Source organism: Meles meles, chromosome 17, assembly GCF_922984935.1.
Source record: "Meles meles chromosome 17, mMelMel3.1 paternal haplotype, whole genome shotgun sequence".
Taxonomy (NCBI): Eukaryota; Metazoa; Chordata; class Mammalia; order Carnivora; family Mustelidae; genus Meles; species Meles meles.
This window is the reverse complement of record NC_060082.1, coordinates 67,252,031-67,275,483: the sequence shown is the minus strand read 5'-3', so window position 1 is coordinate 67,275,483 and position 23,453 is coordinate 67,252,031. Positions and strand designations below refer to the sequence as shown.

The following is a 23,453-nucleotide window of genomic DNA, read 5'->3' as shown; positions in this document are numbered from 1 at the left end:
TCGCATTGTCTTATGTTACACTTCAATTTGTTTCAGGTGGAGTTTGTCCAGAAATTTTCCCCCAAAGCAGCAGAAAATCTGCCTCTCTGGCAGTGTATTTCCCTCCAGGCGTTACCTGCTGAGCTCAGGAAACAAGCCGGACATGACATCACCAGAGTTGGGACTGCACGGTGTCAGGAATGGCTAAGCAGTAGTCGAACTTGGAGAGAACTTGAATCTCTGGTAAAACGAGTTTTAATGGATTTGATTCATTTAGCAGCTATTTACCGAGCACTGCTCATGGTACCAGTACTAGTACTAGTACGAGGTCCCGGTGATGGGCTATTAATAAGATACGGTCTCTGCCCTCAGGTTAGAAACTAGCAGGATTTTCAGATTCCTGTGTTTTAAAGGGGTCTGTGAGAAACTTAGTATTATCTTGACTGATATAAATTATATTGGGGGACAGGGAGACTGCAGTTCAAGACACAGTGGACCAAGATGAAACCTATTACGAAATATTTGTAGTATTTTTGCTGACACATCATTAGATTAGGCAGACTTTTTTTTTTTTTCCTAAGATTTTATTTATCTGACACAGAGAAGGAGAGAGTAAGCACGAGCGGGGAAATGGCAGTCTGGGGAGAAGCAGGCTTCCCACTGAGCAAGGGGCCCTGTGTGGGGCTCGATCCCAGCACCCTGGGATCATGACCTGAGCTGAAGGTAGACGCTTAACTGAGTGAACCACCCAGGCGCCCCAGACATGATTCTTCTATTTGATAAAACACAATCCCCATTTTATACACATCTGTTCTGAGCCTTTATGTACCTTTTCATTTAGAATACTCCCTCTTAAAATAATGAAATATAAAAGAAATTCATCTGTGAGAAGTAAAAAATAACATGGTTTTTAAAAGTTTACGAAAAAATTGACTATAGTACATGTGGTTGAATTTTCCAGTTTAGTTTCATTTCCTTCTTTGTTCATTCATTCATCCAACAAACATATTTTTTTTTTTTTTTTTTTTTTTTAAAGATTTATTTATTTGACAGATAGAGATTACAAGTAGGCAGAGAGGCAGGCAGAGAGAGAGAGAGGAGGAAGCAGGCTCCCAGCCAAGCAGAGAGCCCGATGCGGGGCTCGATCCCAGGACCCTGGGATCATGACCTGAGCTGAAGGCAGAGGCTTTAACCCGCTGAGCCACCCAGGCGCCCCCCAACAAACATATTTTGAGTGCTCTTATGTGCAAGCGCTGTTCCAGGCATCAGGGAACAAAAGAGAAATTCCTGTTCTCATGAGCTTGCATTGTAACTCAGCTGTGGACAGTAAAATAAGTAATAAATATGCGTATAAGTATGTTGTATCAGCTTGGGGAGAAAGCTGGAGAAAAACAGGGATGGGGACAGGGCATTCAAGGGATTAGGGGCCTATTTGCAATTTTAAGTTAGGAGGTCAGGGTTTTCTAAAGGCTTTTCTCTCCACAGTGAGTGTAAATGTTCTGATACTGTTACGTAATGCAACTGATGATAATTATCAAGATAATTTAAAACGTATACGCAAAGGGAATACAAGTTTTTATGTGCACTTATTTTGAGAAAACTGTTAAACAGCTAGTTAAAAGTAGGTTAAATTGTTGAGGTTTTATATTTATTGTGTACTGATTTTTTGTAGTTGAAGATGAAAAATCTTTTGTATTAGGTAAAGTAATGTACCTGTTTTCTAAAATTGAATAGATCTTTGCCCTGACTAAACTTTCAATCTTAAATAAAAAGCTGTACGGGAATCACTGAAACTTAAATGTTGAAGTATAATGGGTTAAAGGCATTGTTACTAATCATTCCGTTTCCATATGGCCTTCACTTTACTCCCACTGTCCCCCAACACCCCCACTCCTGGCCAGAGAAAGATTCAATATGTGAAGGGGAGTGAATCTAGAAAAGATGGTTTTGTTTTAAATCTAGATAAGTGTACTTCTCAAGTTTTGTATTTGCTTATTAAATGCAGTGTTACTGAGGAATTTTAAAGACATTATAAAACAAGAGCAACAATAAAAATCTAGTAATGTTAAAAGATTGCTAGCTGCATAATGTGAAAAACAATATTAGTTGATGAACATTATAAATTAGCTAGAGCTACTGACCGTTTGATTGAGCCTATTTATTAAAATACAATGATGTTTCCATTTTAATACTAAATTTTAACCTAAAAGGAAAAAATATTTAGAAAATGAAGCAAATGTTTCTGTGTATAAGGAAAATTAGCTCTAATAAAATAATTTTGTATTAAGAAATAGCTGAAAAGATGGCTTTGGGTCTCAGAATATAAATTCGACGTGGGTGTTTAGGAAGGGTTAGAGTAACTCATAACGTCCAGGGCCTCAGCTCCTTTAGCCTGGGGTCTGACCTCGGACTCCTCCGTCTCTCCCCCCCTTTAGAACACGCTGCTGTCTGCGTTGCTTGCTCTATGTCATTCCGCCCGTGAAGCTCTGGATATTCCACAGCAAACTGCGATTATGGATATGGGGAGTCAGCTCTGGGCTTTTTTACACACTAACCTGGTAAGGAAAGCAACTGAGTATTTCCCTGAAGAACAAATAAAATACTGAAAAAAGAGCATAGTCTGGAAATTTCCCTGTAGAGTAAAATGTATGTAATTTCTTCAGGGGCTTGGTAGAAGTTGTGATTAGAACTTAAAACACCTATTCGTACTCTCCCAGCCAGTTCTGAGAGACGGAATTACGTTAGTGAAACTGGAGCCTTGTAGAGCAGCAGGGACAGCCAGCTTTTTGCGTGACCATTTGGACCCTATTTAAAAAAGCAGACTACTTCTCCTGTTGTTTCTCCTCTCTTTCGGGCTAGTGTGGCCTGTTTCTCTGGTTCCATGGTCTTCCATACCGTCTCTGGGCAGTGGAGAGTGACTCGGCTTACACGTGGCAGGGGCAAGGAGTGGCTCTGGTTGGTTCACGTGTCTCTTCCCGAGCTGTGGCGGAGGCCGGGGGATGACCGGTTAGAGTTACGATGCTGCGTGTCCCACAGATTATTGTAGTTTACAAATGACATTTGTTTCCTTTGACTGAGTAGTGCCAGCCACTGGAAGCTGGAGGCAACATTCACGCTTCTGGTAAACCATAGAGATGGTCTTGCGGATACTGTTTTATCATTGAAGTTCATGTGGAGTTCAGTTTCCCTTCTGCAGTATTCTGTCTGTCGTTGTCCCCAGTGCTCACAGATCATTCAGTGAGGACTCCCTGAGGATTCTCTTCCAGTGATGTAGCTTATGATACGACGATAAAACGACAGTTACAGGGAAGAGAAATGGAATTTTAAGAACACTAAGGCATACACAAGTTTCTCAGCGGCAAACAGAAGTAACCAGATCTCCACCTGCATTAAATTTCCTGTCGTGATCTTGAGCCAATTATTGAACCTCTTTCCCCCTTTTTCTTAACTATTAGTAAAGTGAGTAAAGTTCTACTTCATTAAGTTCTGGGGTGTACGTGAGGTAGTAGAAAGCACAGCAGGTCGCCCGGGATATATTAAATGCTTACGAAAAGGTTGCTATTTTCATGTCATTGAAAATTCTCACCAGAACTCTTTTGTGTTCTTATTTAAGGTAACGGGTCAGCCGTATGGTCAGCAGACACTTAGTCTTTTACTTCCACTATTGGGATTTTTCGTTCAGACTCTAGATCCTCATCTCGTAAGTCAGGTAAGAACAATAAGCCAGTTGATGCTTTGCTGAGGAAATTATTGGAAAAACAGGACTTAAAATAGCCTTCTACAAACAGTCCTTTTTAATGATTTCTTCCTCAGTTTGATTGTCACTTCTTTCCTGTTGAGCTGAACTCAGTGTCGCAGATCTGCTTGTCTTAGGGAGGTGTCCTCGTCTCTTTCGCTCTAACAGTAGAGTATGGTTCGGGTACGGCGCTGTTGGTTCAGCCTAAATCTGTTCGTCCTTATCTCCCTGATACTGAATAGTCAAACATTTGTTTAACTGCTCCAGAACATCCCTGAGGTTAGGAGTCATAGATCATGTGTGAACCCCACATTCAAAACAGTTTCAAAGGCATTCCAGCAGCTGTGGGAGTATGGAATATAACCGATGTGGACTTAAGGATAATCCTCATTGTGTCTTTGAAGAAACAACATGATTTTGATGTTAAGAGGACTGCTGAGTTTTCTGTCTGTCTGAACAGACACTTCTCCAATGAAGACATACAAATGGCTATCAGACACATGAAAAAATGTTCATCATCACTAGCCATCAGGGAGACTCAAATTAAAACTACATTGAGATACCACCTTACACCAGTTAGAACGGCCAAAATTAGCAAGACAGGAAACAACGTGTGTTGGAGAGGATGTGGAGAAAGGGGAACCCTCTTACACTGTTGGTGGGAATGCAAGTTGGTGCAGCCACTTTGGAGAACAGTGTGGAGATTCCTCAAGAAATTAAGAATAGAGCTTCCCTCTGACCCTGCAATTGAAGTCAGAGGTCACTGTCAGGGGGATGCTTTTGATGATGCCTAGGTATGGTCTCCTTTTGGAGGTTCTAAGCCAATAGAGGAAAAGGCAAAAGGAAAAGGCACTTTTCTGAAGTTAGAGGCTCTGGAATTAGTCCATACTGGGCAGAATTGGTCCCCCAAATCAAGAGCTGGCCGAAGCTTACAGGCATGTTTAGAAATAAAGTTATGAGGTAAAACTAATTCCTATTTAGGAAGATGATGGAAGAAATAACACCCTGTCATAGGACCTATATGCTGGGAAGTGAAACTATTAATGGTTTGTTTTAGTAGCTTTGTTAGTGGTTGTGTACATTAAGAGCTTAGCATGAACAAATACTGGTCAGGTCTATTTTTAAATTACTGTATGTGTACCATGAATTACTAAATTACAGAGAATGGGAATGCAGTAAAATAACTGATTCAAACTGGATTCTGACAGTTCTAGTGATCTTCTTTGAGAAATTAAATATGGATAACCTTGATAGAATTGTGCCTACTTTTAAAAAACCCAAATAACTAAAGTTCTAAAATTTCAGCATAACTAAATTGTTCACTTAGGCATTGCTTCTTTTATGGACGACTTTCTGTGTTCCTTTGAATCAGGGGTTGGCGAACTCTGGCTTTGTAGCTAGATTCTGCCCTCCTGTTTACGGGACAAGAACTAAGGATTTTTATATTTTCAGAGGTTTGTGAAATAAAATTAAAAAATAAAAAAATAGTATGCAGGAAGGAACATATTACCTATAAAACCTAAAATGTTGACTGACTGGCCCTTCATAGAAAGTTTGCCAATCCCTGCTTTAAATAGTGAACCTCCCTCACTAGAATTTAAAATACAAAACAATTTTTAAGGATTTGAAAGAAGAGCACTAGTATATAGTTTCTCCGGAACACATTTTTCTTTTCTTTACAGCAGTTGGTAGGAGGAACACTGTAATAATGGCCTCATTTGATCATTTTATTCAAAGTCCACATATGTTTAGGCTTTGTAGTGTTCGACTGTTTTGGATTTTGTTGTGTTTCCCCTCCCCACATGCCCATCGGAATCTTCATACGTCTCTACAAAAGATTTACTTTCATTTATAACTGTTCTTTGATCTTTACCACTTTAGGTAGTGACTTTGCAGACTTCACTGCTTAAATTAGAGCCTCCGGACCATGTTTGTTTGGCAGTGCTTGATTTTGTATCTTCTCTAGGAAAATTTTTCATACCTCAAGCTTTCCAGGTAATACTCTTAATTCTTTTGCTCCTGTGTTAACAAGATCCTTGTGAGAATTACTAAAATTTCCCGACTTTTAATTTCTGGAATTCTGTGGATTGTTGACAATGAAAGTCAGGGGAAGATGTATTTTGTGAAGAGATGGTAACTTTGTCAAAAGAACTCATTTTAAGTGGTTTTTTTTTTGTTTGTTTTTGTTAGAAAAATATATTTTGACATAGAAAGAATTTAGAGTTGGCTGTGGTCTGAGAGTCTCCTTCCAGTTGGGCTTTACCACGCAAAGTCCCTGAGGAAGAAAGACATGTTTGTCTCTTATGAAAGAGTATATAATGAGGAAATTTATCAAAGTTGTTCTCGTAGTTTAACATCCATGAAAGGGAGCCTGTTTGTTTTTAAGACAGTATTTCTGAAAGTGTTGGAAAGTATATGTAATTCCGTATAGGACTGCATACACTTCTGAATTTTCAGACCTCACAGTGGAAGGTCCTCCTCCTCAACTGAGTTTTGCCTTCCTCAGTGCTGTGGTCGAATCCAGCAATTCTAGGGCGTTGACTGTTTTCTTTTTGACCTCCATGGGAGAGACTATAAAAAACTCCCTGAGGGGCGCCTGAATGGCACAGCTGTGTAAGTGTCTGACTCTTGGTTTCAGCTCAGCCGTGATTTCAGGGTCTTGAGATCGAGCCCAAGTCGGGTCTGTGTTCAGCGAGGAGTCTGCTGAAGACTCTCTCCCTCTCAAATAAATAAATAAATACATCCTTTAAAAAAAAAAAAAAAGGTCACTGATGAGAACCTTTTCACATAACTGGAGCAAAAATCTGATGGATATTATCTCAATAGATATCTTTGAAAGAAAAACAACGGACTAGTTTTTAAAGGGCTCTTACTTATTTACAGGCAAATGATACCATCCTGCTTGTTTTCATGTCAGAAACGGAGAGGTTGACAGTTTTTCAACTCTGGACTAAAGTGTCCAAAGATACTTGCATTTGAGCTATCTTCTTTTTTACCATTAAATACATTCCGGAGTACTCTTTCATTCATGCGTAACTGTGGACCCTGGCGGGCCCAGCATCTGTGGAACAAATGGTTTATTAGCAGAAATTACATATTCCCAAGGTGAAGTTGAGGCCTGAAAAGTTTGATGGATTCATCAGCATATAAGAGGCCTTTAAAGCCTGAAGATAGATTTATTCAAGAAAAAATTGCTGAGTTTTTGCTATGTGTCAGGTGCTGTTTTAATCACTGGGGATTCATTAATGAACCAAATTAATCAATCCCCACGCTCAGCCTCTGGAAGGCAACGAGTAAGGACATGATGTAGCAGTTAGTGTGAGTGCTGTGGAGAGAAATGGAGAGTGTGTTTGTGGGGTACAGTTTTAAACAGGATATACAGGCCGTGGTGTCCTCACCAAGGTGACCTCTGAGTATCCTGAAGCTGAGGGAACCGGCCAGGCATCCCGCACACGGGGGCAGTAGTGAGAGGAGAAGGCATCTGACCCACTGAGGGGCCAGCAGAGAACACGCTCACACAGTGGGGCTGTGCAGGGCAGCTTACGGACTTCGAGTTTTACTCTGAGTGGAGTGAGGAGCTTGGAAGCATTTATGCAGAGGAGTGACATGCCCTAACATGTTTCAGTGCGTGCTCACTGGGACAGAATTAGGGAAACTTGACATTAAGAATAGGATACGGAGGTTTTCCTCTAGTTAATAAGGTTTGGTTCTCTTTTTAGGACAAACTTCTGCCCAGTCTGTCTTCTATTTTTGCCTTACTGCTGGCTGACAGGAATTGGATAGTAGAACAACATTCCTTGGAGGCGTTTACTCAGTTCGCAGAGGTAATTATAAGAACAACCTATCAAAAGTGATCGCCAAAATATATTATTTGATTTTCTAAAACATTCCAGAACACTTAGTGAGCTACTTTTGGTCTTATTCATGAAAATTTTTCCTTGGAGGAGATAATACCAATAATCTCTTTTGTACCATCTAACAGTGGAGCATAGAGAAATGAAGGTAGTTTCCTAAGGTCCTAGGAGAGTAGGAACAACCAGAACCAGGCATTCAGACCAGGTTTGTCAACTTGGACACCGTCTTCCAAACAGTACTTTTGGGTGTGAAATGAGTAATGCATTTTGTCTTGGTCACTTAGGAGTTAGGTTGATGAACACAGGGACCTGTGAGCTGCGGCCACAGAGAAGGCGAGCCTCCTGTGGGGTGCTCCTTTTCTCTTGCCTGGAGCTGTGCTGTCCCCTCAAGGGCCAGGACATTAGGATGATGGGGCAGAAGTGACGGACGCCTCCAGCTCTGTGCTCGTGCAGAACGCGGCCCGGCCCCGAGGCTCCCTGAAGGAACCAGGAGCTGGTGGTCTTTTGAGTATCCTTCGACACTGTTTTCTTTTAGGCTGCCTTTCTGATTAAGGTAGCCCTTCAAACTTACGGAGTTGTCTTTGCGAGTTGCTGAGATACATTAAAATTAATCTCCTTTATCTTTTAATAGGGAACAAATCAGGAGGAGATAGTTCCACAATGTCTCCGTTCTGAAGACACGAGGAACAAAGTTGTATCCTTTCTGGAGAAGGTATTTATTTCTGTAGCTCAAAATAGCAGCATCACAGATTTTGTCGTTGTTTTAAATTGCAGGACTGTAACCAAGCGAAGTATCTTCTTAGCTTACATTTTTCGTAGTGCTTAGCATCGAGGTGGCACATGAAACGGCTGGCCCGTATGACGAGTCACAGCCGTGGAGCTGCTCGTTCGTGCGCTGGGAGGACCGGGGAGACCCCCAAACGGCTCCTGCCGGACTGCACACACGGCAGCAGGCCCGAGAGGCCCATGTGTGCCTCCCGAATCGAGACACCCGTTAGCCATGGCTCTGCTGCATGGGCAGAGACCAAGACCTAGTTTTCCAGACAGTGACATTTTTGAAGCTGTTTTTATAGTTAGAACCAAACTGTTCCATCACTGGACCTCCATGTTTGTGTCCCGCTTGCAGCTTATCTGGGGGTAGTTTTAGGGTAAGAGCTCACTGCAGCACTAGAAGAACTGGTAAGTCACACGTTTAGAAGACGAAGAGAAAGTGAATTATGCTTAACTACTTACTTTTTTAATCCCACGCCTGTTATTAAGCTGGGCTGTGCACACGTGTGTATTACCCACCGCCACATACCCGATCAAGTATGCGTTTCTTACCCTACACATCGAAGACTGTCATTTTTCCAAACCTGGAAAAATGACAGTTCAACTTTTCTGTAGGGAAGGAGAACACTATAATTTCATCCAGATTCCATGAAGATAATGCATTTACAGATGAGTCCAACTTCCAAAATTTGCCTAGCTCACAGGCTAATGAGCCGGAAAAGCTTAACACCGGGCGCTTAAACACAACACACATGCGTGCACGTTCATGGTCTTTTTTCTTCGTTGGGGGCAGCAGGGGTAGAGGGAGAGAGAGAATCTTAAGCGGAGTACGTGTGCCTAGCACGGAGCCCGAAGCGGGGCTCGACCTCATGATCTTGAGATCTGACCCGAGCCGAAATCAAGAGTCAGATGCTTTCTGAGCCCCCAGGAGCCCCAGCCTTCTCATTCTGCGAATATCACATTTGCTTGGTGTTCACGTGTGTACTTGATGTGTCATGATCCGTGGCAGACCGGGTTTGTAGACGAGACTGCAGTTGCCAGAGTGGAACGTGTGAAACAGGAAAAAGGCATTTTCCGGGGACACTTGGCTAAAGTTGCTGTAGAAGCTGCAAAGTGGTCGTCTCTACAGGTATGGACTGCATTTCAGATAGGAGAAATTCTCCCCTTCTTACTGGCAAAAGTAAAAAAAAAAAACTAGTATGGCTTCTGGCCTCAAATTGACTGTCGCAATATAATCCAATCGACCTACACGTGTACAAGTCTCCTGTTTTACAGTAGCTGCTCTTCTAAAAAATCCTATTTCTTCCTGAAAGGCTATCAACACAGAACAGAGGTGGGACTACAAAAATACAACAGATTTTCTTTTTCAATGTGACTTTGAACTGTTATAGTAACCTTTGGGAAAGTTATGTATCTGGATCGGTGAACCTATAAATGTAGTTTCTGAACTACTGAAGAAAACCATTGAACTCACCTTCCAAAATGTTTCGGTTGATCCCTAGCTTCATTCATCAGATCGGCCTAAATAACTTCTGGCAGTATCTAGAAATCACGTCTGCCTATTAAACGGTGGAAAGCTGATGTGACTAAGGATATTCACAATATTGTTTTGAGCACTCACTGTGTTTAGAATAGCAGTTTGAGAGAGGAACAATGTTCTCGTGAGTTGTAGTTACAATTCTTATGTAAAGAAAGTACATCTATGTGAATAACCTGTTTTCAAGACATATTTAACTTTATAGATTTCAGGCCTACAAATTACATAGCTTTGCTCTAAGTAAGCCTTTAAGAATTTATGACCTTCCTTAGTTAGACTGTGATTACAGAAGACATCTTGGTCCCCATCCCCACCCAGGTGCAGTGATGCTAGAAAGCCTGACGACTTCCTATTGGGTTGAAAAGCATCTGAAAGACCACAGCACGTAGCATCAAAAAGTAAACCAGAACCATTTAGAAAACCCATACCTCGAGCTTTTTTGGTCGGGACGAGATCTTTGTCAGAACACTCTCTGGAAATTACCCAACCAAGGCAGCATTCCTAGTTTCCTTGAGCCCTAATAGTAGTAGCATCTGAATTACTGTGACAAATCAGAAACGCCTTCACGTGTTTTTCTAGGTGATACAGGGATGGTGGTTCCGTCCTGCCCTTGTGAGCCAATGATGAAATAAAATTTATGTTCTTGAAGTCCCAAAAGAAAGTTTTCGATCATCTTGGGAATGGTATCATGGCATTACTTACCCCGTGTTGTTCTCATTTGCTAGCCCGATGCAAAGAGAGCCCGTCAAGAGTTCCCCTTGGAAGAAGAGTTCAGGTCAGCGCTGCAGGCAGCATCAGGGGCCTTGGAGGCAGTAGAGTCCTTACTCCAGAAGGCTCCGGCTCCAGACTGGCTACCGCTGAAGATGGCGATGCTCCAGGAAAGGATTGATGAGCTGAGACGACGCGTACTCTAGGCCGGCTCTTGAACGGACCGGACCGTGTCACCAGACAGAGCTGGGTACGACTTTCACCACCCTACGCTGCACTCTGGAGGTGAATATGACGTACTATGCCTGCGTTTGCTCACACACAAAACCACTTCTGTAAAGCTGGATCTAGTGAAAATAGTCTTTTATTGGACATTTAGAGCACAGGTGGGGGAGATTTCTCAGGAAGAACTTTGGTACAATGTAATCCGTGTGGCCAGTCGGGGACCGCCCGGGTACCCTCAGGGCCACAGACGCTGCAGCTGTAGACCAATAAATAAGCTGCCTCGGAAAACCTCAGTAATTTCAGATCATTTATAGACTTTACAGCTAAAACTTTTTCAGTTAAGTTCTATTTCATAATAAAGCTTACTCCTCTGACAAATGGCACAAAGTTAAGCTAATCAGCTGGAATTTTTGTGTTTATTTTCTTCTGGAATCGTCCTGGAAAACAGTAACTTCAGCCTTTCCGCAGCTACCTGCTCTTCACAGAAACTGGCCTCAGTCAGGTGCGCATGGGCTCCTCCTCCACGAATCCAGAGCCGGGCCTCTCCGCGGGGCGCCAGCCAGCACTCGGGGGCTCGAGCTTCAGTCGGCACAGACGGCAAAAACGGAGGCTTTTGGGTTTTCTTGTCTGCAGAGCCCACTTTGAGGTATTAGTTTGATTTTTGTTTTTGTTTTTTTAAGGAAATCCTTTTCCCTAAAGTTACACCCGTCGTCACCAGTTATCATCTTCCCAGTTCAGCTCCCCTTCGTCTCCCCAGCCTTCAGACTCTCCCTGCAGCGAGATAAAGCAAACCAAGGGCAGGCTGCTGAGACCAGTCGTTTCCGAATGTTAAAGGGCCAAACCCTCCTGCACTAGGCAAAGGACCTTCCCGCAGCAGGACGCTGAGGAGGAGGAGGATTACTCTGGTTCCAGATTAGGAAACCAGAGCACTGGAAACTAACTTCCCAGGGACCATAAAAGTACAGTCTGTGACACCCTATTCTTGATTTAACCTTTTTAAGTAAAAAGGCTGTAATAGTAACCAGTGGCCCCCTAACCAGTCTAAGCACTGCAGTTCTTTCTGGGGAGGGACAGACACCGTTGACAGGAAGCGACCGTGTGTGGGCGCGTCTGGCCAAGAGACCGGGCGCTGGTACGCGCAAGGGCACCCCTGGAACTAGTGGCACGACTTACTAAGCCTCACCTCAGTCATCTCTGCTGCAGCAAATTTTGAGGAAAACTGCGTCACTGGTGAGACGTCATCCTTGTCAGAAACCATCATTTCTGTCCTCAATTCAGGCAGAATAAGAAGAGCAGCTGAAGGCTTAATTTCTGGAATCATATCGGCAAACCAGTCCAACTCTGGATCTGGAACTGGCTTCTTTTTTACCTGAATGGTGAACTCCTCTCCTAAACCAAGTTCTGAGGAAGCCGTAAGGCGCCTTTCTTGTGACGACACTTTTGGTGGCCTGGTTTGGTCTGGGTCATCCGCGCTTTGTGCAAGACTGGTCTTTTGGGGTAGACTCGGTTTCCAAGGCTCGGACTCTTCAGTGAGTGAAAGCAAAGCAGGAAGAGCCTCCTGTTCCCTAGCGGCACCTGGGGGCACAGCTGGGCCTCCAGCTCCCACACTTGGCTCAGCATCCGAGCTGCCGGGTTCCAGGTCGTCCCACGCCTCCTCCGCGTGCACATTAGCAAGTGGGGACGTGGAGGCCTCGTAGGATTCTGTGGGACAGTCCCGGATGCTGACAGCTTTGTTTTCAGGCTCCTCAGGCTCACTCCAGTCAGGCCACTCCTCAGACTTTTTAGAACTTGATGGAAAGTGCTCACGATCTCCTGAGATATTTTTCACATCTGAGAGTCCATTCATGGGAAATTTAATAGGCTGAGGAAACTGATCACCTGTGGGGACATGTATAAAACTACTCTCATAAAGTATTAAGAGCAAGCAGTATATTTAGGAGAAGGTTAACACTTCAAACAAACAAACAAAAAGCGTGGCTCTCATTTCTTAGAAATAGACCCAGGCAAGGAGACTAGGGTCTACTTACAAAAGATATCCCAGCAGAAGAGAGCAAGGATGTGATACATGTTATTCAAATACTTTAACTGGAACATAAAATCATTCACTAAATATTCAGTTTGTTGGCATAACTGTCTACAGACAAATATAGAAATGTCTGAAGCCAGGCAGTGTCATCTCCAAGAAGTGTTGTGTGGTCAAGTAACTCTGTCTTAACCCAATATACCCTCATTTTACTTTCTAAATTTTGTTTTGTTTATTTTGAGAGAGAGTAAGAATCCTGAGCAGGCTCATGACCTGAGATGAAATCAAGATTAAGATGCTTAACAGACTGAGCCACCCAGGCGCTCCAACATACCCTTTGTCTTAAACAGATTTCCTCAAAGGGAGTCAAATCTTTAATTAAAAAAAAAAAAAAAAAAAGGGTGCCTGGGTGGCTCAGTTGGTTGGGCGACTGCCTTCAGCTCAGGTCGTGATCCTGGAGTCCTGGGATCAAGTCCCACATCAGGCTCCCAGCTTAAGGGGGAGTCTGCTTCTCCCTCAGACCTTCTCCCCTCTTGTGCTCTCTCTGTCTCTCCCTCAAATAAATAAAATCCTTTAAAAAAATATATTAAAAAAAAAGCCTTTATTTCTTTGAGAGAGAGAGCATGAGAGCTGAGAAGGTCAAAGGGAGAAAGGACTCCCCATGGAGCTGGGAGCCCGATGCGGGACTTGATCCCGGAACTCTGGGATCATGACCTGAGCCAAAGGCAGTTGCTTACCCAACTGAGCCACCCAGGCGCCCAAGGCCCTGGCACCTTATGCAATGTGTCCGGACTCTGCTACTAACATTTCCCCACACCTACTTAAGCACACAGCTCTTTCTCCTGGCATACGTCCTGCCATCTAACAGAACTAACATCCTCTGATACAACTGGAAAACGCCGCACTACAGCATCAGAAGTACCAAAGTAATGCCTGCAGCCCTCCTCACCAGTTACGAAGAAACGGGAGGTATGTGCCCTGCAGTCCAGGAAACACAGAGGAGACCCCAATGGACTACAGATTTCTAAGTGATAACAGAAATCAGACTCAGTATTCCCAAAGTGCCCTTAATTTCCAGAACTTAAAACTTGGTACTCAGGAAAACATTCATCTAAACAGTGGAAAAGCTATATAGATGGTATATTTCTACCTGTCTGTAAGAGAGCATTGTAGCAAGCTTGCTGTATGTGCTTCTTGCTGATGGGCATGCTGCCAGAAGAGAGACATTGAGGGAATACGCCAGAGGAGGGGTTCTCCAAGACTGGTGCCATCTGACTCTGCTGGCTACAGACGACGTGTGGGGGAGAATCTGAAGATAAATAAAAACTCCCCAAAATAAAAGGGATAGTAAATTCCTTCTTGTTCTATCAGGGTAAGTGAGCAACAATTAAGGGAAATGGGTCCATTTAACACAGATAAAAAAATAGGTTGTAGGGAAAGAGCATGTTTCAGGCCAGGCTGAGTATCTACGTGATGTTAAGGGACTCGGAAGGATTCAAGCATTAGGTGAGGAGTTTTACAAAATGGCCTTTAACATTTTGGCAATTTAAAATCATAATTGATTCTACTTTTAGAAATAAGAAGTCTAAGAGTACAGCACACCAATGTGAATGTACTTAATGCCAAACAGTGTACAGTTAAAAATAGTTAAAATGGATTTAAAATAATTAACATCCTAAAATAATCACTTTACTACTTTAGTGTTTACTTTTCTAATCTTAAAAAAAGATCCACATGTATTTGTAAACATAAATGTGTTTTAACTTGACATGATATTGTAAACCTTTTTTGGTCAGGTTTGAATATGAAATGTGTGGTGGGAAATTTTAAAATACGTTTTCTGTATATTGTACAATCTGTACGTCCACACGCAAACAGGCATTTTATGCGTTACATATGATTAAAATGTAATAAAATGGGAAAAAATGGTGAAAACGGTAAATTTTATGTCATGGTAGACATTTAATCCCAGCTAGGGTGGGGTGGGACTGTTTACCAGAAAGTTCAAAATCAACTGTCAGCACTGGTCCAAAGAATTAACAGCAAAATTTTTGGCTTAATACTTCCTCTGCCTGGGCTACATCATCACAGGGAGGCCTGGTCTGGCCTCCGGGGCCTGACCTCTGCAAGCCCTGCACCCTTTTGCTTGCTCCTGCCACCATGCTCCCTGCTGACGGCCTGCCAGTGGTTCTTACCCAGTGTCCCCTTCTGCAACGCTCTTCCACGCAGACGGACTCCCTGAGGAACCCTTTTCATAAACCTCAGTATTACCCCATATTAAGTCTGACCGGATAGGTAAAGTGCAGAAGAACAGAAGGAGAGAAAAGTCCAAGGATCCCCTCCTATATACGTGCCCCCTCCCCAGCATTCTCCCAAGTCCTGCAAGAAGGGCCACTCTTAACTGGGCGCTGGGAAGGCAGGCTGCCGCCGCAGCTCCTCCACCGTCTTGGAGAAAGAGCTTACCTAATTGAGAAGTCAGTGGGATTAGACTTTGATCTGTCTTATTAAGTCTTCCGGAAAGTTTAGTAAAAATTGTTACTCCTGCTTTGGAGCCCTTTTGGTTTCGTACAGAGATTATGGGCCAACGGTATATAAAATGTCCAGAACTAGGAAACGGCAGTAAATACAACAGGTACAAGGACTGGGGACTCCTGCCAACTTGGCACGCAAAGCCGTCCTTCGAGAGGGACTCCCGAGTCTTATCTCAAAACTGCACACACCACCGTCCCCATATTCCTCTGCTATGAAAGGTAAATACACCTCCCATCTGCTGTTTGGTGACACACAGACTCCACTCGCTCAAGGTGTACGAACACATCCTGCTTGGAGAGGAGGGAGCAGCCGCTTCATCACCCTCTTCAAGCTCCTGACACAGACTTCATCAGCACCAAGAAGAGTTGGACCCATCAGAACTGCAGGAGGCCAGTGTTGCTTTACAGATTCTCCCAGCATCAAAATTCAGGAAAATTTTGACAGTTCTTTTCTACTGTGACAGTTTCTGTGCACTGTCGAATTCACTATCCATGAGAACTGACTGAGATCTGCGTTTCCTAACAAGGTCACCGTCCTAGGCAGGGTTAAACCAAGGAGCAAAGAAGCAATGATGCCGATATAAAATTCTTACTCTTGACTTTTATAGCCTACAAAGACCAGAAATTACTGCTCCGTCCCATATAACATCCAATGGGAACAAGCCAGAAATAAGGATTTCTTGAAGTATCTAAAAATCAACAGCTTTTTACCTAAAAGGCCATCAACATCAGAAGAACTTAAACATCTAGTGTTACACGCTGCTACAACCTTTTTAGCCGGTGACAGTATCTATTAAAATTTTAAATATATACCCTTTGACCCAATAGGTCTACTTCTGGGACTTCATCCTCTAGCAATAAAAGCCAGACTACATGAAGATACAGGACACAGAAGACATCAATTGCAGCAATTGATAATCCAGAAATGAAAGCAATATCCATCAACAGGGAAGTCACTGAATGAATTATATTCAATGAAATATTAGGCAGCTGTCAAAAGGGTGCCATTTTTATGTACTGACCTGGAGATCAGTCCTTGATAAGCTACTACACAAAAAAATTATGTTGTAAAATTGCGTATCTTCATTGTTTTGTTAAAAAATCCTATATATGGGCATGTGTGTATTAACATACACCTGTGTTCCTGTGCTTAACAAAAGGGAAGAAAAGATTCCCACTAAACTATTAAAACTGGCTACCTTACACACCCAGAAAGAACTGGGTTTCTTTACCATTCTCTCTCATTTGATGGAAGACAACCCACCTGCATGATTTGTATAATGTTAAAAATCTAATTAAACATTTAAAATAAAAAGCTATACTTTTTAATCATTCTTACCTTCCGGGGAAAGGTCGACCGTTTTAGTGAAACTTGGGGCAGTGCGTTTGAAGATCTTGGTTCTTTCTCCTCCCACAACCACCTCTGGTCCAAGCAGAGACACCAGCACTGCCAGGCTGTGAAGAGTAATGGCCACAATGGAATCGCTGGTATCACGCAAGCCCAGTAACACCTAGGAGCAAATCAGGTAGTAAGTGTACACAGCCACGTTGCCAGTCTTTCTCCCCATAAACAAGCAGCTGGGCTGCAGTCAGACTAGCTCAGATGTCTTTGTTTCTTACATCGGTGTCTGAGGTCAGTAGCTCTCAAACTGCCTGTGGTCCAGAACCAGTATTTTCCCCTCCTAATCAATCACGGACTGATACATGGCTAAAAATACAACAACAAAAATAAATATGTTGGAAATAATAAAATTACTGTTAAGCTACTATAAAAGGTTCTAGACTTGTCGAGGATGCAGGTCAGCTCCTGCCCTAGGATTGAAGGCAACTGGGCACTCCAGAGATCTCCGCTCTTAAGCCAGCAGCACTGAGTATTCCGAGGAGACCGCCCAGCAAAGACTCATCGGGACTGACCCTGCTTCGTGTCAGATCAGCTGAGAAAGGCTTCAGGGCAGTATAGCTATAGAGGGCTCTCCAAATTCTTGGAGAATTGAAATACTCCAATCAAAAGACAGTGACAAGAGGCTATACCTGTGGCAAACGGGCTAACTGCAGACACGTAGTCTTACCACTAGCCCTACCTACCAGTGAGCCCACAGCAGCTTCAGGCCTCTCAACAGTGCAGGGGCCTAACACTGCCCAGTGTGCCCGCAGCAGGCAAAGTGTGTCACTGGGGCGGCCTGTGCTGAAGGCAAACGTGGCTCAGCCAGAACAGCAGGGCACACAAAGCACACATAGGAGACACCCCTGGAGTGCCTGCTACGGATGACCTGGCAGGGAAGGCACTGCAGGGCACCACAGGTCCTCTTCCATATAAGGCTGCTACCTTCAAGATGTAGCTGACTTCCTGATGCATAGAAACAAGCAGAGACAAAATGAAGAGCAAAGGATTATGCCCCAAATGAAACAACAAAAGAGCTAATGAAATGGAGATAAGCAAAATGCCTTATTCGAAGTAATTGTCATAAAGAAACTCACTGGACTTGAGAAAAAAATGGATGAACTCAGGATTTCAACAAAGGTAGAAAATGCAAAAAAGAATCCATCACAGATGAATGATCCAATAACTGAAATAAAAAATACACTAGCGGAAATATCAGTTGATTAGCAGATGCAAAAGAATGGATCAGCGATCTGGTAGAGATGGTAATGGAAAGCACAAAAACTGCAAAGCAAAAAGAAAAAAAAAAAGAATAGGTTAAAGGAATTGAGTGACATCATCAAGCACAGTAACACCGGCATTAAGGGAGTCCCAGGAGGGGAGAAAAGGAAGCAGAAAACATATGTTGAGAAATAATAGATGAAGACATCCCTAATCTGGGGAAGGAAACAGATACCCTGATCCAAGCAGCAAACAAGACCCTTAACAAGATTAACCTAAGAAAGTCCATGCCAAGACAAATTATAATTAAAGTGACAAAAAGTAATGATCAAGATAAAGTTTTAAAAGCAGCAAAAAGCAAACAGTCAAGTAAAACCCTGTAAGGCTCTGAGCTGATTTTTCAGCAGAAGCTCTGCAGGCCAGGGAGAATGGCGTGACATTCCAAATACCAAAAGGAAAACCCTGCAACCAAGAATAACCCAGCAAGGTTATCTTCCAGAATAGGAGAGAGAGTGAGTTTCCCAGACAAAAGTTAAAGGAGTTCATTACTACTAAACTGGCCTTACAAGAAACATTAAAAGGAATTATCTGAGGGGCGCCTGGGTGGCTCAGTTGGTTGGGAGTCTGGCTTCGGCTTGGGTCGTGATCTCTGGGTCCTGTGATCCGGCTCTGCATCGGGCTCCCTGCTCAGTGGGGAGTCTGCTTCTCTCCCCCCCTCTCCCTCTGTATGCCCTCTCTTGCTCTCACTCTCAAATAAAGAAAGTCTAAAAAAAAAAAAAAAAGGAATTATTTGAGTGGAAATAAAAGGACATAATCCACAGTAAGAAAACAATGAAAGGAAAAAATTTCACAGGTAAAAAAGCAAACGTAGTAAAGGCAGTAGACTAATCACTTTTAGAGCCAATGTAGAAGTTAAAACACAAAAGTAAAATCAATTATGATCTGCAAAAATCAGCCAAGGGACGCATAAAAAAAGATGTAAAATATGACCTCGTACACATAAAAGGGAAGTAAAAATTAAATTCAAACATGTTCTAAAGAAAGTACTGAAGTGACCATCAACTTAATAGAGACTGCTATACACTAAGATTTTATACCTGAGCCAGTGGTAACCACAAATCAAACACTTGTAACAGCGACAGAAAAAGTAAGGGAAAGGAATGCAAGCACAACATTAGAAAACAAACCACAAGAGGAGAGACCAAGAAAAGAAAGGAATGGAGAAGAACTAGAAAAACAAAAAGAAAACAATTTTAAAATGGCAGGGAGTACACATCTATCAACATACTTTAGATATGAACAGACTAAATGCTCTCATCAAAAGGCCCAGGGTGACTAACTAGACAAAAACAAGACCCCTCAACATGCCGCCTATAAGAGACTCACTCAGACCTAGAGACATGTACAAGCTGAAAGGGAGGGACCGAAAAAGATATTCCATGGAAACGGAAGTGAAGAAAAGCCGAGGTAGCAACAGTTTGTATCAGATAAAATTGACCTTAAAACAAAGACTGCAGCAGCAGACAAAGAGGGGGACAATATAACGATAAAGGGAGCAGTCCAACAAGACGATATAAGATTTATAAAGATCTACACACCCACCATGCAAGCAGCTACACAGAGCAAGTATCCACACACACAGAGCGCCCGAGAGTGACAGGAACCGTAGATGACGTCACCATCCCACCTATCCAGACGTTAAGTCAACAAGGGAACAGCGGCTTTAAATGACACATCAGACCAGGGGGACCTAACAGATATGTACAGAACAGTCCATCCCCAAAAAGCAAAATACACATTCTTTTCAGGTACACATGGGATACCTTCCAGGATGGATCACATGTTAGGACGCAAAACAAGTCTCAATAAATTTAGAAGACTGAAACCCTATCAAGCACCTTTACCAATCATAGTGGTATAAAACTAGAAATCAATTACAAGAAGAAAACCAGGAAATTCACAAATACATAGAGTTTAAACATGCTACTGAACAACCCATGGGTCAAAGAAGAAATCAAAGGAGAAAACAAAAAAAACCTATGAGATCAATGGAAATGGAAAACAACATACCAAAATTCATGCAATGCAGTCAAAGCAATTTTAGGAGGAGAATTTACTGTGATAAATGCCTACCTCATGAAACAAATAAAATCTCAAACATTAACTTTATACCTCAAAGAACTAGAAAAAAATAAGTGAAAAAAATGAAAAATGAAAAAGAAAATAGAAAAAATTCAGAAGAGCTGGTTCTTTGAAAAGATAAACAAAACTGTCAAACCTCAGCTGAACGCATCAAGAAAAAAGGACACAAATAAAACCAGAAATGGAAGAGATGTTACAATTGATACCACAGAAATACAGAGGATCCTAAAAGACTACTTATGAATGCCAACAAATTAGGCAAACTAGAAGAAATGGATAAATTGCTAGAAATACACAACCTACTAAGACTGAATCATAAAGGAACAGAAAATCTGAACAGGCTGATTTTTGGTAAGGAGACCACATCCTCCAAAAACTCCCAAAGAACGAAAGGTCAGGACCAGATGGTTTCACCAGTGAGTTACACTGAACACTCAGAGAAGAAATAATACCAAACACTAAATGGAAAAGATGTCTGCACACCGTGCTTCCTGCAATGCTATTTCTAATAGTCAAGACAGGGAACAACCTATGTCCATCAAAAGACAAATGGTAAGAAAGCTGTGGTGTACAGGAAGCCTACCTGGCCGTGACAGTTAGAAGAGGAGATCGTGCCATTTGAGACAACATGGATGGACCTAGAGGGTGTTATGCTAAGGGAAGTGAGGCAGACTAAGAAAGCCTAATGCCATACGGATTTCACTCAGCAGGAGCCTGCTGCTCCCTCGCCCTCCTGCTCCCCCTGCTGGAACTGTCAAATAAGTAAATAAAATCTTTAAAAATAAATGAAATAAATAAAAAACAAAACACACACAAATGGATAAACAAAAAGCAGAATCAGACCTGTAAATACAGAGAACAAACTGATGGTTGCCGGGGGAGGGAGAACAAGGGTGAGGACAACGGAGGAAGGGGAGGGGGAGACAGGCTTCCGGTCACGGTGTGAGTCCCAGAAAGCACGCGCACAGCGGCAGTACAGTGACACGGCCGTGGCGGCGTGCCAGGACAAGTGAGCCGTCGCCGCACACCTGTCGGACTGGCTTCCGTCACAGAGACAAGCAGTAACAAGGACGTGACCACGTGGAAAAGAGGGAACGCCGGTGCACCACCGCTCGAGGGGAAACGGGTGCAGCCACTGTGGAAAAGCAGGGAGGCTCGCCCAAAAGTCAGAAAAAAAAGAAAAGAATTACCATAAGATCCACCAATTCCACCTCTGGGAATTTGTCCAAGGAAAGCACTAATTTACACGTGGCACACGCCCCTGCTCGCAGCATTACAGCACCGGAGCTCTGGCCACCAAGTGTCCGTCAACGGACCGAGGAATCAGGCAAATGTGATTTCACACAGACGCGTGCGCACACGCACACACACGCGCACGCGCACACCACTGAGCCACGTAAGAGATGAAACCTTGCCATCTGCGACAACCTGGATCGACTCTGAGTGCATCGTGCTGAGTGAAGTGAGAGACAAACACTGTGCGATCTCACTTATGCAGGGAATCTGAAAAAAACCAAAACGGCGCCCGACTGGCTCAGTCCGTGGAGCGTGCAACTCCTGACCTCAGGGCTGTGGGTGCGATCGCGATGCTGGGCCTGGAGATTACTTAATAAAGATTGTATTTATACATCTGAGAGACAGCGAGCAGGAGAGGCAGGCAGAGGGAGAGCGAGAACAGACTCCCTGCTGAGCAGGGGGCCCAACGCAGGGCTCAATCCCAAGGGCCTGAAATGAGGACCTGAGCGGAAGGCAGATGCTTAACCATCTGAGCCACCCAGGTGCCCCCCAAAAACTAAAATATCTTTAAAGATGAAAATAACAAAACAAGCTCATAGAGAGAACAGACTGGTGGTGCCAGAGATGGGAAAGAGGATGGTGAGGAGGGGCCAAAAAGGTATAAATTTCCAGTTATAAAATAAGTCAGTCAAGGGTCCCTGGGTGACTCAGTCGGTCAAGTGTCTCACTCTTGATTTTGGCTCAGGTCATGATCTCAGGGTCGTGAGATCCAGCCCCGGGCCAGGCTCCAGGCTCAGCACAGGGTCTGCTGAAGTTTCTCTCTCCCTCTGCCCCTCCTTGCACTCACTCTCTTTCTCTCAAATAAATCCAAAAAAACAAAAGGTCATGGGGATGTAACACACAGCATAGTGACTATCACTAATACTATTTTATTGCATAAAGTTGCTAAGAACATCACTCTTACAAGTTCTCAGCAAAGGAAGAATTCAGTAAACTACGTATGGTTACAGAGGAACAAGTCTCACTGTGGTGACTGTTTCACGATATACACAACTACTGAATCATACGGTGCACCTGAAACTGACAGCTTATATGTTTATTACATCTCAATTAAAAACCCGTTTTAGGGGCGCCTGGGTGGCTCAGTGGGTTAAGCCTCTGCCTTCAGCTCAGGTCATAATCTCAGGGTCTCTGGGATCGAGCCCCGTATCGGGCTCTCTGCTTGGCAGGGAGCCTGCTTCCTCCCCTCTCTGGCTGCTGCTCTGCCTACTTGTAATCTCTCTCTCTCTCTATCTGTAAAAAAGAAAAAACAAAACAAAACAAAACAAAAAAAACCCGTTTTACACGTTCACTCTCCGTATCTATATGTGCGTCACCACAGGACCAGAATCACAGTCGAGAGACAGAGCATACTTAGAAGCCCTCGTCTGCGTCCCTCGTGCTTATGTTCCCAGCCCTGCCCCTCTTTCCAGCTTCACACACACAAAGGACAGGACCTGGAAAACTTGTCTTTACATCCAATGCACAGGACACCTGCCCCAAACAGAGCCTATGACCTCCGTCCAGCACGAACTGGAATGTGGAGAGACCGGTTAGCTCTGTGGCTTGCTGAAAGGAGGACAATAAACTGGGAAACTACAGGGACAACCACGCTGGCCACGTGTCCATTGAACACTGAAAGCCCGTCTTCGGGAAGTCAAAGTGGGACAGATAAACGGAGAAAGGAAAGAAGTGAAGACCGTCCGGCTGAGTCCCAGCGGTGCGTGGTCTCCACGTAAGGCAGTCTGACATCCTTATAGCAAAGTCTCTAGGCTTTAGCTCGTCTGAGTGGGTTTCGGTTACTTGCAACCGGAAGAAACTACTAAGACAGTCACGTGCAGCCCTCGGGAGATGCTTTGCTCTGAACCAGCAGAGTCATGTGTGCGGGCGGGGGGCGAGGAAAGCCACCCGTGACCGCCAGATTCAGGTCCAGGGTAGCCGGCCTCCCCCGGATGACAGCACAGCCTCCTGTGTGCCAGGAACCCCGGGTTCCAGTCCCAGCTCCTCTAGGAATCCTCATTATGACTTGACCCATCATTTCATTTTCTGGTCTGGTTTCCTCACTCATCT

At 43.5% G+C, this 23,453-nt stretch overlaps 2 protein-coding genes across 3 annotated transcripts in view; one reads left to right on the top strand and one right to left on the bottom strand.

Moving 5' to 3' along the window:
* The window catches only part of C17H1orf112 (chromosome 17 C1orf112 homolog), a 47,617-nt gene extending 36,823 nt beyond the window's left edge, over positions 1 to 10,794 (top strand). Inside the window, exons 17-24 of one of the 2 annotated variants that reach the window (XM_045983196.1) lie at positions 37 to 222; positions 2,415 to 2,537; positions 3,593 to 3,688; positions 5,597 to 5,710; positions 7,435 to 7,539; positions 8,201 to 8,281; positions 9,350 to 9,469; positions 10,603 to 10,794. In XM_045983196.1, the coding sequence (XP_045839152.1) occupies positions 37 to 222; positions 2,415 to 2,537; positions 3,593 to 3,688; positions 5,597 to 5,710; positions 7,435 to 7,539; positions 8,201 to 8,281; positions 9,350 to 9,469; positions 10,603 to 10,791 (1,014 nt within the window). In that variant the 3' untranslated portion in view covers positions 10,792 to 10,794. Of the gene's footprint in view, positions 1 to 36; positions 223 to 2,414; positions 2,538 to 3,592; positions 3,689 to 5,596; positions 5,711 to 7,434; positions 7,540 to 8,200; positions 8,282 to 9,268; positions 9,470 to 10,602 lie in introns of both variants that reach the window. The other variant, XM_045983195.1, reaches the window with a different exon arrangement.
* A 137-nt stretch (positions 10,795 to 10,931) lies between these two features.
* Positions 10,932 to 23,453, bottom strand: part of SCYL3 (SCY1 like pseudokinase 3) — a 43,173-nt gene continuing 30,651 nt past the window's right edge. The window contains 4 exon segments of the mRNA XM_045983198.1: positions 10,932 to 11,581; positions 11,994 to 12,688; positions 13,984 to 14,142; positions 16,704 to 16,875. Of these exon segments, the coding sequence (XP_045839154.1) occupies positions 11,522 to 11,581; positions 11,994 to 12,688; positions 13,984 to 14,142; positions 16,704 to 16,875 (1,086 nt within the window). The 3' untranslated portion in view covers positions 10,932 to 11,521.